Here is a 16,570-nt window from a genome sequence, read left to right as displayed (position 1 = left end):
AGTTCTTGTTCGATTTTGTAAATTCTTTTAAAGTCTGTTGTTTCTTTGGTGTTGACTTCCTTGCAAAGTTTCCATAACAGGTGATACGTAGGCCTATATTTGTGTATCCTAATCACTTCTGAATGATCATGAATCTGGCAGTCTGCGATATTGGTCTTTTATTATTCATTGTGAGGATTTGAGTCATTTTCGAATGTACTTAGATTTCAAAGTTAGATATATTTGGAAACCTGATTTTTTCCGGATAACTTTAATGGTTTTGATAGGATAAAACAATCTGTAAATTTTGTATCCTTAAAATTAGATCTACACCTGCTATGCCTGATTGTTTTTCTGATTAACTAAATATATTTATAAGGAATGATTTTTAATAGGATTCAGTAAGGTATGTCCATCTGTTCATCCAAGTTCCCATTTTGCCGCAGTATTTCTCCTTTCATCCCGTTTTTTGTGTTCCTCCCAACTGTATTATGGGATATTGCATGAGAGTTTGTGTAAACCCTGCGTGTCTGTAGGCATGTGGTGTGATAGTATTACTAAGCTGTCTTAAAACACGAGACCAGCTGAACTTGCAGGGTGAAACTCTTAAATGCGTTCTATTACTAATCTGGTTCTGAGGGCAAGATTAGCAACGAGTCCCCCTCTCTTAATCTCTTCTCTTTCAAAACCTTGGATTTTGAGTAAGCTTTCTGCAAAAGTAACATTGGAAAATAGTGCAAGGCGCACTGACTTTCCTCCCAATCTTTAGTGTAGATCTTTACTTGGCCATCTTAACCACTCTGAAACTCTCATTTCCCTTCGAAACTGTTTTTGCATGGCCTTTACTTGTGTGCAAGAAATCTAATCCCATGTAATAATTTCTGTACATTTATATATCTTTAATACCGGCTATCATATTTTTATTAATCATAATTTTGTGTCCGCAAATGGGTAAGAAGTACTAAGAACAACTGCCAAACTTAATAAAGATTGTTATTTGACAGCCAGATGTTGGAATGAATCCTTGGAGTTAGGAGATTGATACACTTTTCATCATTGTCGCAAGTACATGTACATTGTATATGAGGGTTTTTTGTTGTTATTATTTTTTAATAAATAAATTCACTTCGTATGAAATTTCAAAAGTTTTTGAATGAAGGTCTGTGTTATTTTACAGTGAAAGGATCCACTCTTCCCATATCTCGTCAACATATCTGACAAAACTAGCTGTCTTTGTGAATGTTTATTTTCTCTCGTGTGAGTGATCCTTAATTGTGTGTTATCTCTTGTGTGAACGATACTTCCCTTCTGTCATCTCACTGTGTATACCTCTAACCTCAGTCAGTGTTGTGGGTGTAACCGTGGATGGGGTAGCTTGTCAAAGGTTCCCTGCCAGATTTCAGATCTCGCCTGCTTGGTTTTCACCTTGGCTCCAGCTCGGCTTTAAACCCCGCGCAGGCCGACAGGAGGTTCTTGGCTTAAACTTTGGGCCCAGCCAAAGGAACTACATAGCAATGAGAAAGGGAAGCAGGGCGTGTCTTACTGTGTATCACAGTACCTGTTGTGGATTAGGTGACATGCTAGAGCTTGACAGCTTTACAACACGTCGTCGTTTGAGCGTAATAGTGATTCAGAAATTATGGGTCAATTTTAATATTGGAGGAAAAAAAATCATTTTATGATTATTTTAGGGTCAAGATATAAAGAGGATATATACAAAAAAGGAAAAAAACAATGAAAAGAAATTAACCTTCACATAGGCCTAAAAGTAGGGTTAAGTTTACTTCAGTGAATGAACTTTAGAGGGTGGTGTTTTTAAAAGCCTGAGATTGTTTATGCAACCATTTTTATACTTGGTCTCCGTTTGATTTTGTTTATGCCTTGAGTCGTGCAGTTGCTAATCGCTAGGCTTTCCCAGATGTACATGTTTCATGATATTCTCTCTTTATAATTTCATACTGTCTAGATGCTTTGAAGTCATACTGGTTTATTGTGCTCCATGCTTTTATGTTTTCTGGCAATCCCCTCCCCTCTCCTCAACTCTTATTTCTTCCATTCCAGACGGATCTTTCAATAGATTTGCCATCAACAGATGAAAAGAATAATTACCGGTGTAATAAAACATATGCTTTGTATGTCGGGATGATTATTCATGCTAAAAGTGATTTGCTGAAAAATTCAACGATCACAAATAATTCCATGGCCCCAAGCTACAGCTGTAGTAAATCATAGTTTTTGCGTTCCCCTGCCTGAGTTATTGTCCGCATGAGAATACTTCTACCATGCAAATATGAAAATAGTAAATCATTCCCAAGCCAACGTATAATAAATGAAGTTGGCTACTGCGCTAGATTTATAAATCATGCTATGCAGATCAACCTCGTGCAGTCCCCTTGATTGTAAAGCAGTACTAAATGACTTAATTGAAGTAATTTGTCATTGGAGCTTTTTTGATGTATTGTTAAGAGAGAGAAAGAGAGAGCGGATAATATCTAACACAAAAAGAAATATCACTTACAAACAAGAATATGATATCATACAACAAGTTATCAGAATTAATTAGGTCATGTCATTGATTACCGTACATGTTATTGTCTTCATAATTATTGAAAAATTATTGAAATGTGCTTCTTTCTATAGGTTTGTACAAATCTATTTTAATCTCTGGAATTCCTCCACAAATTTTACCCTGTCACAATCGTTGTTAAACCTCTGAAATCTCAAAATTTGCACATATGGCATATGATTTGTACAAAAAATGTACATATATATTTAAAAACCTAATTTGGCGATTAGAAACTTCAAGAGTAAAGGAGTACTATGCGATACAATGCAGTCAGGCAAGAAAACTTTACCAAAATGATATTAAATTATGTTGATTCTTAATGGCAGTACTTAAAAAGGAAGAAAAATAATGGTGTTTTTTTTTTTTTTTTTTTTTGCACTATGCAGTACCAATACAATGCATGTGTATGTATCATGAATTATTCAAGATCCTACAAACCACATTTGAATGCTTGCTAAGATGAAATCGGCATGCAATTATTTACCGAAAGTGCGTGAGTACTAAATATGTATTAAGTTACAGTTAGGGGTGTACAGACTGTAGTACAGTACTTGTAGTTGAATTTCATGGTACATGTACATGCATCGCCAACTAAAACCACTGTGGAATATGTGGCGTACATGTAAGATTTCTAATAATATGCAAATTTTATCAGGCAATGAATTAACAACAATACCCTCTATTATTACCAATTTATACGTGTGCCAGATCGATGTTGAGAATAAAACAATGCCATTGGGCATTTGAGTTATCAGTGTGAATTATGAATTATTGAAAGGATGCCAAGGTGGACTTATTCCAATTTCCAAAATACATGTATGTTTCAGTTATTTGAATGAGGCATGCTACAAATTAATATCACTTTTGTTCAGTAATTTGTTTCATACAGACTAAAATGTGTGTCGGATTGATGATATTGGGTGCTGTTTATTTTCTTATTTCCCCTCTTTGTTTTTTGGGGGGTTCAGATTACGATTCTTTTTTTTCTCTTGCCTATTATAACTCTGTTTCATATGATTTTGCATGTTACATGGTGTTTCCTTTTTTCATTGTTCTCTTTTGATTCTTATCGATCAAAGAGATTGATTTTTAGAAGTGTCTCCTTTGGCATGATACTTAACACCTGATATTCAATTGAAATTGTGTTAGTGTTTCTAATTCTAAACCATGATCTCACTTCTACAATTTCTGTTCTTTTTCCACCTCAGGGTTCCATCTTAGTGGTACGGTCAGTGAACCCAGCGGTCAACTATACGAGCCAGAGCAGAGGCATAGGGTATCGATAAGCTTCGATCGCTGCAAGATCACGGCGGTGACCTGCACCTGCGGCAACCGCGACATCTTCTGGTGCCAACATGTGGTGGCGCTCTCACTTCACAGAATCCGGCGGGCGCGGGAAGTCCAGCTGCGCCTGCCCATCTCCGAGACGTTGCTTCAGATGGATCGGGAACAACTCCAGAAATTTGCTCAGTACCTCATCGCCGCACATCACACAAATGTCCTGCCAACGGCGCAAAAACTCGCAGACGAGATCCTGCAGTCAAAGTCAGAAATCAACCAGCTCGCAGGTAACTTAAGGCTTCTGTTTTAGTGCTATCTATGCGTTTAAGCTTCCTAGGGAGAGTTAAATGTCTTTGTCTGTAGTTGTATTTGGCCAAGGAAAGTTAAGTAGGAAGTATGAGATAGAGAAACCACTTGCTGTCTGCAAACTTCCTGACATAGATTGCTTTCTACCCTCTATTTCCTCTCTTCAAATCAACAAACAGTGTGGCTCTTTGGCTGAAAACAGAGATGAAAGTGAAATGGCTAGGTTTAATGTGGCAACAGACAATATAATATAATCCCTGGCAAAGCCTCTCATTGAAACCAAAGACTCGGAAACATCTGATACTCTAAAATAATCAAAGTGGTGCTTTAGGATGTGATAACTATCACGAAGGTCTGCAGAAGATTGTAAAGAGTGTCATAGGCCTACGTTGTAAATTGTCACAAATTTATGTGAAACTTATGTAACCAGACCTTATGTTTTGAGTTTTGAATGTTTGTAAGAGGTTTAATTCGTGGCACTCTTAACCCTCTACTACATGACCCTTGATTCATGGAGCCAACCCTTGATGCTTTTTCGTACAAGCAAAATGCCTTAACATTGCCTGATACTGCAAACAGGAGAAGGAGGTAAAAGGGCCGACGGAAGATCCACCAAATCTGCAGGAAATTACTGGAAATGGCTCGATCAGCTGGTGCACTCGCTGAAGATCCACTGCTCCGTTGACAACAAGGAAGCTTGGTGCATTAAAACACTGATGTTCCTTGCTCCTTGGCGGGCCAGCTCTCTGCCAATTGCTAGTTTCCATCTTCTTGGGGTGACACAGAAAATGACAAGGGCTAAGCCACTCTTCAACAATCACAGGTGTAGCATGTTGATACCTGAAAGGTTGCGCACAGTCAGAAGATTGATCTTGTCATTCCTTGATCTGAACTCCAATCCAGTCATGCCTCTCACCAGTTCTATTTATATGCATTTGGTGACTTGTTCTGCAGTGAATTTGATTGTAATACATGTACTGTATGTACATGTAGGTCATATGCAGGGAGCCTATTTTTAGATATTAATGACTTTATGGAAATTGACAGATTGCCAGGGAGTCCTGAAATTCCATTGATCCTGAATATGGGCAGTATTAATGCTGGTTTTTGGTAGGATTATTGACTCAAATTGAGTATTTCATGCTTAACTCGAACTAGATATTCAAATATGCAGTTATGTGGAATTGCAAATCCTTGAGTACAAAAAGCAGAGAAATTGTTGCTTTTTCCTGCAACTTGATAATTATTGTTTTACAAATCATCCATTCAAGTTTTAAGTTACTCTGGTCAAAGTTCACTTTGAATTTTGCTACAATTGAATAGAATATAAAAGGGTAAATCCTCCCAATTGCATGGTTTCGTGGAATAAATTATAATTTCACGGAAGAACAAATCTTCCTGTTCCTCACAGAGCGTTTGCTGATACTCCATATTCTCTTCCTTCCTGTCTAGAGTTCCCTGCAACAAAATACTGAAATGAACGCCGGAATCCTGGATTTTGAATACTCTAGGTCAATGCCCAATACCGCAGAAATTCAAACAAGAAAAAAAAGTGAACTCCTTGTCTTGTGCCCTCTAAACAGAAAGATGTCAAACCAGTAGGTGGAATTCAAAATAAAAGCCATTTACAACTGCGCCAAAGCAAACCATTGTGCTTCATTTAGATTTGGAACTGGAACGGAAGAAACGTGGATTGAATGAGGATATAGAAACGAGTGACCCAATTGAGGCCGACTTCATTTGGGTGTTCGGTAGGGTTCTGTGCTCAGTCATTGATTATAAGGAGGGTTGAATAGGATGGTAAAATGAATCGTTACCTTGGCATTTCCACCTTCCTCTGGCTTCATTGATTCTCATACGCTTTGCTGCAATTCTCTCTTTTTCACTCCATAGGCTTGACACGACAATGAAAACATGAGCGGTGTGTTGATATTTTCAGTTATGGAATGCATTATTATATTATCTGTATTTCCATAGTGAAAACATTTGCGGAACCAGTACCTTCCTTGGTGAGGGTGCATTGTGGGTTTACTGGGTTAGTGGTTCTGGTTCTTGTCTTTCTAACAGAGGGTCATGGGTTGTAATCCAGCCATGGCTGTTTTCCTTCAGCAAGAAAATTATCCATATTGTGCTGCAATTGACCCGGGTGAGGTGGCTGTGAATGGGTACCCGGTAGTTATAAAAGTTTATTATCCTTTGTAAGAAGCACTGTAGAAATCCAGCTATTATTATTAATGATGATGATGCTATTTGATATTGAATTCAAATAGACAATACTTGTAAAGCACGGGAAATATTTGATAATGGAAATACAATGTATCAGAGGGAACACTGACACGCCATGTACATGTAGCCCTACAACTGTGTTTTTTTTTACCGCATGCTATCTGGGATGAGGTTAATATCCCCTAACAAGAATAAGTCCCTTGATTTCTGTCGGTTCTTTTGCAATGCTGTATTACAACATGGAATTCTAGAGCGTTTGGATCATTAGATGGCTTGTGAAAATGATTTAATGATTTCCTGCTGTTTGCATATTACTTTCATTTCCATGGATGTACATGTAGAGTTTGGGATTTAATGAGCCATTAGTGGTATTTCAAAGAAAAATAACTGGAGCTGATTTGCAGTGATCCAATAGATTCATATTTATAGTTAATAAGAACCTGATATTTTTCAAATTGACTCAACTTGTGTACATGTACAGTACATTCAACCAAATGTTGTGTAAATATTAGCCACGTTGGATTTGATAATTGCATGGATTAGCAGATATTTTAGGGAAAATCAAATTTGTGAAGCTAATTTGCTTTAGATCCTATAGATCATTAATTCATTCATTGATGTTCAGTACCTAGGAATCCTAGGATTTCCCAGGTTAACTCAACTTTTGTGCACCAACTGTTGTGTATACATGTTATACCAATCACATACAATTTTTCAGTAATTTTACCCCTTAAAAGCCAGTTCATAGTTCCACTCTGTGCATGATCAGAAGATTCTGCGCATGATCAGAGGAAGGTCATTGGTACTAAAGTGACAATGGTGGTTTAAAATTTAATGAGATAAGCACCAACGTTGATGTCTGGATTATTCATATATTCTTTTGAATTGTGTTTTATATTTACATCTGCAAAAAACAACAATGCGTCGATGAATGACTGGTATTTCACAGTTTGCCAAGTACATTGTACAACATGCTATAATATGCATTCAAAGTACAAATGCAACAAATACCTTCATAGAATGTTCATTGATGTGCTATTCTAGTCACCTGGTCTATTCAGTATCTTCATCCTGCTATGTAAGGCATGCTTAATATCTTGCTTTGAAATCTGCCTATCACAATGAAAGAAATAAAAGGTAATTTGACCCAAATTGTCCTTGAAGTAACTACGAACTGGTCTATTGGATGAAGCCATTTGTAAGATTATAATAAGATGCTTGTTTGTTGATATTGGTTTCAAGTCTTAATATTTGCACTTGCATGAAATTCTTTAGTGTCATTATAAAATACTCAATCCTACTGTCTGTAATTCAAAGAGTTCTGACTTTAAAGTAAAAGCTGAGTGAATTGTAATTTGTTTATAATTGTCAGATGTGATACAGTTGTTATCAACTATCTACAAGTCTGATTAATTGTAAGTCATGGCCTCTTTTCTTCAACATTCCCCAATCTAAGAGTTTATTTTCAGTTGATAGTGTAGTTTCAAAAGCATTGCAAATTACACTTTTTACCAAATCGATCTAAAAAAATGTATCTTTATAAACATTGTATATTTGTGCTTGCCTCAGGTGCACCTGACCCTACAGCTGGAGCCAGTATAGATGACGATAGCTGTTGGCATCTCGACGAAGAACAGGTCCAAGAACAGGTCAAACTCTATCTACAGCAGGGAAGCTATTATGACTCGGGGAAACAACTTAACTCATTATTTGCCAAGGTGAAAATCTTCAGACATGATGATGATGATGACAATGATGATGATGATGATGATGATGATGAAAATGACGATGATGATGATGATGATGAGCAGTGATGATGGCGATGATAGTAATGATAATGATACGGGTTGATATTGATGATAATGAAGAAGGTGATGATAATGATAAGATGATATTGATAATAACAAGAAGTATAAGTAACAGCATTCAAAGGGCCATTGATATGAATGTTTTAAGTGCCTAGGTGGAATGATTTTCTGATATTTCACAACTAATCATAATTAGTTCTAAACTCGCCCCCCCCCCCTCCAAAAAAAAGCCCAGAATAAATAGTGAAAAAATATTAGGATTTATAATTATATTTTGATAAAATTAATTTGATAAAATTTTCAGCAAAATTAAATATGGTATTACAATCGTCTTCTTTAGCCTTGTCTCAATGGAGAGACTAATGTGGGTGGTATTGGCAAAGAGTAATAATGTACATGGAAATGGAGTGTAATCCCCCTCCCCCTTTGCAAAATAACATTCCATATTTTAGCTAATTATCTGGACAATTTTGTTCTATGAAATATTTCAGACTGAACATGGGGAAGTTGGGTTAATTAGTGTTAATAAGGTTGTGAGTGAATGTCCATAATATGATGTAAAGACGAAGTATCAGAAATAATATTAATTTACAGTTTATAAAACAGTTTGTCATGATTGGCAATTACTGTGGTAACTATAAATGTAACTCAAGAGCCAACAGAATTCAATGTTTTTTGTTTTCATGGTATTGATGACAAAGTTATCATTCATCATAAATTTCATGGAAAAGGGCCCTGCAGTTCACAACATTGTTATAAAAAATTTTGTTTGTTGTCACTGGTGCATTAGGAAAGTCTGATCAGAATGGAATTTGGAAGTATTTTGGCATTCCTCTTCATTCCATACTTTCTGTATTAAACTTCTCTTCTTAAACAGTGATCTTTCTCTAAAGAAACGTAACATTTCCCATTTTCACCAGGTACGAGAAATGTTACGGGTTAGAGACTCCAACGGAGCACGCATGTTAACGTTAATCACAGAACAGTTCATGGTAGACCCTAGGTTGCAACTATGGAGACAACAGGGGACGCCCATGACAGACAAACACAGACAACTCTGGGACCAACTAGGTAAGTCTCTCTCTTGAAGCGTTCCCAAGAGTTCTTGGCCCCGTCTTACAAAGAGTTGCGATTGACTAGAATCATTCTCAAATTGTGATTGATCTAAATTTGTGTAGTTTAAGAGATATGAAATTTAGATCAATGTTTTCAGGACTTCTCAGGTTGTATCTGTAGCGTTTCTAGCCAGGGTCTTTGCTTGGACAACAAAGACTTCCCTGGAAAAGTTGTTGTGCAGAGTCAAATGTAAAAACCTTGGCCTTGATCATGCATTAATCCTAATCCTTATAAATCGTTGATTGTTTTCTCACTGTATTTTTAAAATAGACCCATATCATATAAATTACAATCCTAAACCTGCTTGTTCCGTAAAAGATGATGGAGGAACTGCTACAGAACCACCTGTTCAGTACCTGAGAACTACAGAATGTGGTCTCTGTATTGCTTCCTTTTCCAGCCTCTGTGATGTCTCTGTTTTGGAGTTGAAGATTCATGTTGTCTTTTGAGCACAGAGATCTGAATCAAAATAATCTTTAATCATACATATGACATTTATTTTTCTTTGATTGTAAACTGATATGTTCATAAGAATAATTTTACAGTTGCTATTTTTGCTTTTTGAAATGCTTTACACTTTAAAAATAGATTGGCGTAAATTAAAGGAAGTCCTATGAGATCAGAGACTGAATAAGATGATCGTGCTAGATTATCTAAGAGGCATCAGTATAGGGCCAACACGCAGACGTAAGCATGCTTCATAAGGAGTTGGTGATGAAAAATATAAACAGAGTCCAAGTCTTTGACCTGTCAATATATGATGCTAATAATGTTAGAATACAGACTTCCTAGGGGGATGAAAAGATTCAATTTCTGAATTCTTGGCTGCAAGTTTTGAGCCAAAAACGAAAGCCGGTTGTCGAGTCTATTCCAGCATGACGGAGCAATTTGTTTAATGGGTGTCATCGGTATTTCATTTCCATTGTTTCCATTTACTTGTCAAAAGACATCTTTCCATGCTAGACAAAAAGTCCCGAGCGCTGCCCAAGATGTTTTTGATTTGACAAGACTCTTGTTAGTTGCCTGATCTTCTGGCTCATGAATCGGTACTGTGTTTGTGACATTACAGATGTGTGTTGTCCAATTGTTCTTAAATTAATCTTATTTGTAGTCTGCCTTACATTAATAATCAATAAGATTTTTCTTTAATTCGCAAAGTTTCTGATTGTGATAGCCTTGTAGAAATTTGCCCTTTAATTCTTTGAGAATATGCTCATGTACAAACATTAATAGTTTCTAGCAAATAATGATGTTTAGTTTGAAGTACACTCCTAATGATTGTTTAGCTATTATACTTTTCCTTGAAGTGTTCTCTAGGACCATGCAATTCTCAAAAGCAAACTGAGAAAAAAGAGTTATCAGTGTAACTTGAAAAACACTGCATGTTCTAATACAAGTTAATATATCAAATACCATATTGACAGTTGCTTCGATGTGAAGTAGCACCATGAGAACTGTCTTTTGACATTGGACATTAGTCTATAGCACATGGAGCAGTGTCACATGTTACTTGGAAATAGCGGAGACACGTTTGGCCTGAATTCCCACTATGACAAGGCATCAGGACTCTCCTGTCCGCTTCCGCAAACTCCCCCTTTTTCCTGACCGCCATTCTTACGTATCGTGATTCAGACGGACAGAGAAAGAAGGAGAGAGTGACAAATTCAAAGTACGTTCACCTCTTTTCTCAAGACTTTGCCACAAACCAGAGGAAAGAAAAAAAAGAGTTGATTAAGACTTAATTAGCAAGGGCTAATGAGAGGTGATGGCTGTGGGCCTAATCACCTTCTCATCGCGTTTGGGTGCCCCGTTGGCGGACTGCTGGCGTGTAGTGGGAGGGCGCCAAATTGTGATTCTCTTCCTGCCTCTTATCAGGCTCAAGGGGGTGACGGAGAGAGAAACATGTGAATCACTATTTGAGGCAGTTTGGAATGGGAAGTAAGGCAAAATGAGGGTGAGATCGTAGGGGTAGTCCACAAGGTTCGTAATATAAAGAATTAGAACCACAGCATCACTGATTCTAATTAGACCGGCCCAGCCACGGAAAAGACAATATATGGAAATGCCCATGGTGCGTGCCTCATGGCAGAAAGAAGTAAAACTGATAGGCTGTTGCAAGGGGAGCACGGCCGAGTAATCAGATTTTGGCACACAACCCCAAATCATATTGTCTGAGTGTACGGGAAAGGATGTATGGCGATTAGGGGCTGTGCTCATATGGTGCTTTTGGCAAGGATATTTTTGGTCAGGATGGTTTGTATTTCTGTTAGGAGATGAAATCAGGCTGCGCCCATGGTTAGATAACACTTCGGTTTATCACACTTTTCCTGTGAGCCCTAACGTTCTTGCAATGCATTATAACTCTTGCTTTTATAGTACAGCACTCTGTGTGAGACGAATAGTGAGATAGAAGTTAGTTTCACACTATTTTGAATCCTTATGTTTCCTGTTGATGTGTACTTCCTAAAAATATAGGTCATATTTGTTCTTTAGATTTCTAAGGAAATTTTATCCAATTAGTTACAAGTTTTGTGTATTGTCCTCTCTGTACATGTATATTAGGTCTGTGTTGTTTCTAGAGTAGTATTCACAAGGACAGTATATATTTATAGATCACGTTTAAAGGAGTGATCATGAATGGTATTGCTTCAAGTATTAGGCAGTGGTAATCCACATAACCTTTATACATGTACATATAGGTCTATAGAGATTGTTTCTCTTATGAGAATTGACTGAACTTGAAATCCGTGCTGGTTATTTAGTGCTGCATTGAAATTGGGTTACTGCTCTGTTCAGAAACAATTGGCCAGAGATTGATGGAAGAAAAGGAAAGGCCTGCGTGTGTTTAGGTTATGACACATGAGCACACGTGGGTAGCTTGCCGGCGAGATCGATCTCTCTCCCACAACGCAAGGCTGCAGAACTGAGGAAGTTGGTCATTGCATGACGTGATAGCCCCGTGTATTTTTGTCTGGCTCGAGTTCTGCTGGCCATGCAGCATCCCCTCGTTGAAGCGCTAACACAAGCCAGGCCAGAACACGGAGCCCTTAATCTCGGCCTGCCATCAGATCTGCGGAGCCCTTGCGAGTCATCGCCATACCTTAAGCCAATTTGCTCCCCACGATCCCTTCTTAGTTAGGAAGACCATGAAGGAGAGTGAAAGAGATGTGCGCTGCGGGATCATGCAATCAAGCAGCGGTTTCCTGGTTGGCCTCTGTCGCTGCATTATGATGGGCAGCAGCTTACCCCTTCACAGCCCCTCTCCGCATAACCCACTCCCTTCCCTCTTAGCTCATCATTTTGTTGATTGGAGAATGAGTCTCCCATCCTATTGTATTGACCTTTCTGTCCATTATGGTGGCTGAAAACAAGCCCAGAAATGCCAAATTTCTTTAGCACAGTTGACCCACTGGGAAATTCCATTAGAATGTAGCATTCTGTACAGTTCTGACTTTGGATTTCTGGATGTATAACCTGGAGTAGGCAGAATAAGCAATGTACAGCCCCACACCCTAATATTTATGTAGGGGGACAGAATTATATAGCATGAGTTGTATTTGTGTCTTTCGAATGTATTTGACAATAGTGTGAAATATTTGAACACAATAGCAATTTTCATCGTGACCTAAATCTTTCTGGATAATGTGCCAGTTGTGTGTTTGAATGGCATCTCTAGATCTCTCCAATGAATCCAGTACAAATTACAGCAGGATATAATACCGTTTCAGAAAAAATTATAAAATGCAAAATGATGAAATTCACAACAATTAACTTTAATATTAACACGTACACATCTCAAAATATGTAGGCATGGCTGCACTCCGGTGCAATGTCACATGGAATTTTGTTCCCTGAGTTATTATCCTCATTTTTAATGTATCTACGTATATTGAAATGGAGGAAAAGAGCCTCTTGTTTGACCCCGCAAAGAAATCAGCAAGATATTCCATCAGCATTTGTGTATTCTTTTGTCATTTGCTTGTGATTAATCTATTTCACGAGAGCATTAATTACTGAAGGGGGAGGAGAGTCAGAGCAGCCCTCTTCTTTGCCTCTCTGCTCCTCGCAATGCTCGTTAAAGAAGAGGGATGAGTAAGAGAGGATTGTGGGAAGTCTCCTGTGTAATCCACGAGGAGGTGATGCTTTATGAGGGGAGACAAGTGTCGGGTGAGGAAGCAGCCTGGAGTACTCCGCTCTTCGGCTGCACCGCACATAACGCAGAGAGCTTCATGTAGAAGCTGCAGGCCATTGCGCTAATGCGTGTAGTCCCACACATCAATTTGCATGTCATGTATGAACTCGAACTGTAGTAAAATTATTAGAGGGGGGCAGGGGTTTCCTCGACTTGACAGAAAATTGCAGGAGACTGATGAAGCCTTCTGAAGGAAGGTCTGTGTTGAGCTCTAAAAATCTGGGAGATTAGATATCGATTGTTCTGAACAAATGTTAAAAAAAGTTGTCCAATGTATTAATGCGAATGTCATTTGTCTGTATAGTTTGAGAACCTTGCATTGCAGACATGAGTCTTTTGACTGCGGATGTTATCACGTTGATTATTATCCAATTATGTCTCGATAGCGCACATTTCGATGATAAAGTCTTTGTCTCATTTGATATGGAAACCACAAGTATTTGCTTGAATACCATAACATTTCCATTGCATTGCTCTTACCATGTGTGTAATTTTTTTTTAACATTGTTTTAATCTAGTGGAAAGTCTGTCCAACAAATTATTGGCAAGACTTGATGGGCATGAAGACTAGAGCCCCTTCGTAAATCATGACTGATGCCTCTCCTCCTCCTCTGCCAAGCATCTGATTTCTCCTTCATTAAGAAGAGACACAGAAGACAGGGGAAAGAGGATCTAAACGAGAAGCGTGTGTTTATAAGCAGAAGAATCAGCTGTCGTTGCGGCACAGTTGGAGATGCTTGGCTTGCATCAGCGTCGCCTCCAAGCCCTGGTGACAAGGATAGAATCATCCCCGCTTTTCTTCCCCCTTTGCCGATTTTCTCTTGTTCGTTGAGGGTTCTGTGGAAGGCACGCCCTCATGTGAGCTCCTGCTTCCAGTCATTTCCGTGCTGTCTTGTTGACATGGGGAACTGGGATACTCTAGGCAAAATTGAGATGTTTCAAGGAAAGGGATTGAAGGATAAGAAAAATATGATTGTTTACAAGTAAAAGACATAAGCACCCATATGATATATTAGCAAAGAATGAATAAGACTCAATATGAACAACTAAAATGATTGCTTAATTCTATAGGTTTCTGACTGGTGCTCTTCAAAAGTGTCCTGTAAAAATGATTTCCTTTTGTCGGGATATTGAGAGGGTTGCACAATTACAAGAAGGTGCATAAATCCACCTTTTTAACTCCCTCCTCTCGCTCTCCTTTCACACCCATCAAAACATGTCCCCCTGGTGACATTCACACAAGGATTTCTTTCCTGTCCCCTGATCAATCATTTAATGTTAATGTGAACAGGAAATATGGCAACATTTTATATTCCACTCCAATTTTTGTACATATTAAAATACTATATTTGGTCATAGTTGCCATCACTATAAGCAATCACTTGTTTTGTACACTGTACATCAGTGAAGGGGTTCCAAATGGGTGTCACATTGTGGCATTGAGCAATATGCAGTCTAGATCACTTATCTGAATGAGTTTTTAAATTCCCAACTATGTTGTTAGTCGAGTTTTCAACCACTGTATGATTGTACTGCAGATCAGAAGGAGGTACATGTATGTAGAGGAAATTCCCTGCACCACACTGTATGATCAGCACCTTGTATCCATCCATTCCCTTATAATATGTACAATGTATATTCACTCATTCCTAATAGTAGTCTTTCTTGACAGGCTGTGTTGTTCTGGTTGCCATTTCATTTCACCCAGATTCACTGAGTGGTAAAATTGTCATGTTGTCTGAATGTTTTTTTTTTTTCAGGCCACTTTCTTCTCTTGAGGAATGGATCCAGTTTCCTTCAAATAATTGTGAATCTTTGACTTCAGAATGCCATTTGCCTATTGCTAAAAGCATGTTGCATAGGTCTTGAAAGACAGTGATGTTCAATGACTATTTGTTATAAGCTCCTAAAATCCTTGTATCTGATTGACTCAGAGCAAATTTATCAGTGAAAAAAAATCACTGTCAAGTTCATTCACGAAACACTTGCCTGTTCTTGAAGAACACTGAGCATTGTTCAAACGTGATTCATAAAGCAGTTGATACTTTCCTTGAATCCTGAGACTATATCTGTAGGAAGGACCCTCCCATGTTAACATTGCCCCTTTACACATCTCACGCTCTTCTTCTTTGGAGGATAATTACATTGCCTGTCAGTGGCAGCTGTGGCCCCAGTTGTTGCTCATTGGTTTAATGAACAGGACCACTTGTCACTTTTCGCTGTCGACTGGAATCAGGGGTTGTCCCCCGATTAGAGTGATACAGTTCCTTCCTGTCTTCCCAATTTGCTTTTCTTTCTCCCCTCCTGAGGTACGAAACCCGCGACCCAAACCGATCACGGCTTCTCAGGAACTGACTCCCTAAAGAGACAGAGACAAAGAACATCTTGTCACATCCTAATTTGCTCAATTATGGAATGTTCAGAAGTCTGCACTTTGTCATGTTTGATCTGTGTAGTCATGAAGCTTCTGCCCCATCAACCATTATTTGATAACAGATCGTGAAAGAGGTGTGAAGACCACCATTTCAATTTTGCATTGAGAGTTGAGAATGAAGGCATTGTGAAACAAAATAGAATGCAATAAAACACAATAGAACACAAATGAACACAAAAGAACATCTTGAAACGTTAATTAAATACAGAATGTACAACAGGGGCTTCAAATTCCGTTCTGTAGTCAGACAATTTTGTGTGTGTGAGAGAAGTTGAGAACCAACCATTCTGTTATTTTAAGAAATCTTTAATATTCCCTTATTTGGGTTATTTCAGACATTAGTTTTCGTTTTATTGAAGGAATGAACCAACTTATAAGTTATTTATAGAGAACGCATATACAAATACCTTGGCGCTTTTGTTTCTCAAACGCCTTTGATATCAGATGTAGGTTAGTATTTCTTTGAATAATGAATTATTCAAATTGGTCTCTTTCCATTATCTTTTGCTGCTCAATTTTCTTCAAACTATTTGTTTCAGCTGTCAGATTGATCAACATTAAACAAATCCTTTTATGCTGTTCTGTTTCTAATGTATCATTAGAGAACTTTGGTGTCACCCTCCCCCCCCCCTCCTTCTATTTCAAAGCCACAACTGAGTACA

The 16,570-nt window shown here is 38.1% G+C and overlaps 1 protein-coding gene across 1 annotated transcript; it reads left to right on the top strand.

Moving 5' to 3' along the window:
* The first annotated feature begins 2,809 nt into the window (after positions 1–2,809).
* On the top strand, positions 2,810–9,731 carry LOC129270915 (zinc finger SWIM domain-containing protein 5-like). Its single transcript, XM_064107043.1, has 5 exons — positions 2,810–2,819; positions 3,754–4,113; positions 7,928–8,076; positions 9,087–9,237; positions 9,553–9,731. Exons 1-5 carry the CDS (start codon positions 2,810–2,812, stop codon positions 9,729–9,731), a joined length of 849 nt encoding a protein of 282 aa, XP_063963113.1.
* The last annotated feature ends 6,839 nt before the right edge of the window (positions 9,732–16,570 follow it).

This window comes from Lytechinus pictus, chromosome 11 (assembly GCF_037042905.1).
Source record: "Lytechinus pictus isolate F3 Inbred chromosome 11, Lp3.0, whole genome shotgun sequence".
Classification (NCBI taxonomy): domain Eukaryota; kingdom Metazoa; phylum Echinodermata; class Echinoidea; order Temnopleuroida; family Toxopneustidae; genus Lytechinus; species Lytechinus pictus.
The sequence above is the reverse complement of the archived record's forward strand: the minus strand, read 5'-3'. Positions and strand labels throughout refer to the sequence as shown.

Bases quoted from the DNA above. Each gene is read 5' to 3' on its own strand.
- LOC129270915 (XM_064107043.1), top strand. The intron at 4,114-7,927 runs GTAACTTAAGGC...TGCTTGCCTCAG, and splicing joins AGAAATCAACCAGCTCGCAG to GTGCACCTGACCCTACAGCT. The intron at 9,238-9,552 runs GTAAGTCTCTCT...TTTTTAAAATAG, and splicing joins ACAACTCTGGGACCAACTAG to ACCCATATCATATAAATTAC.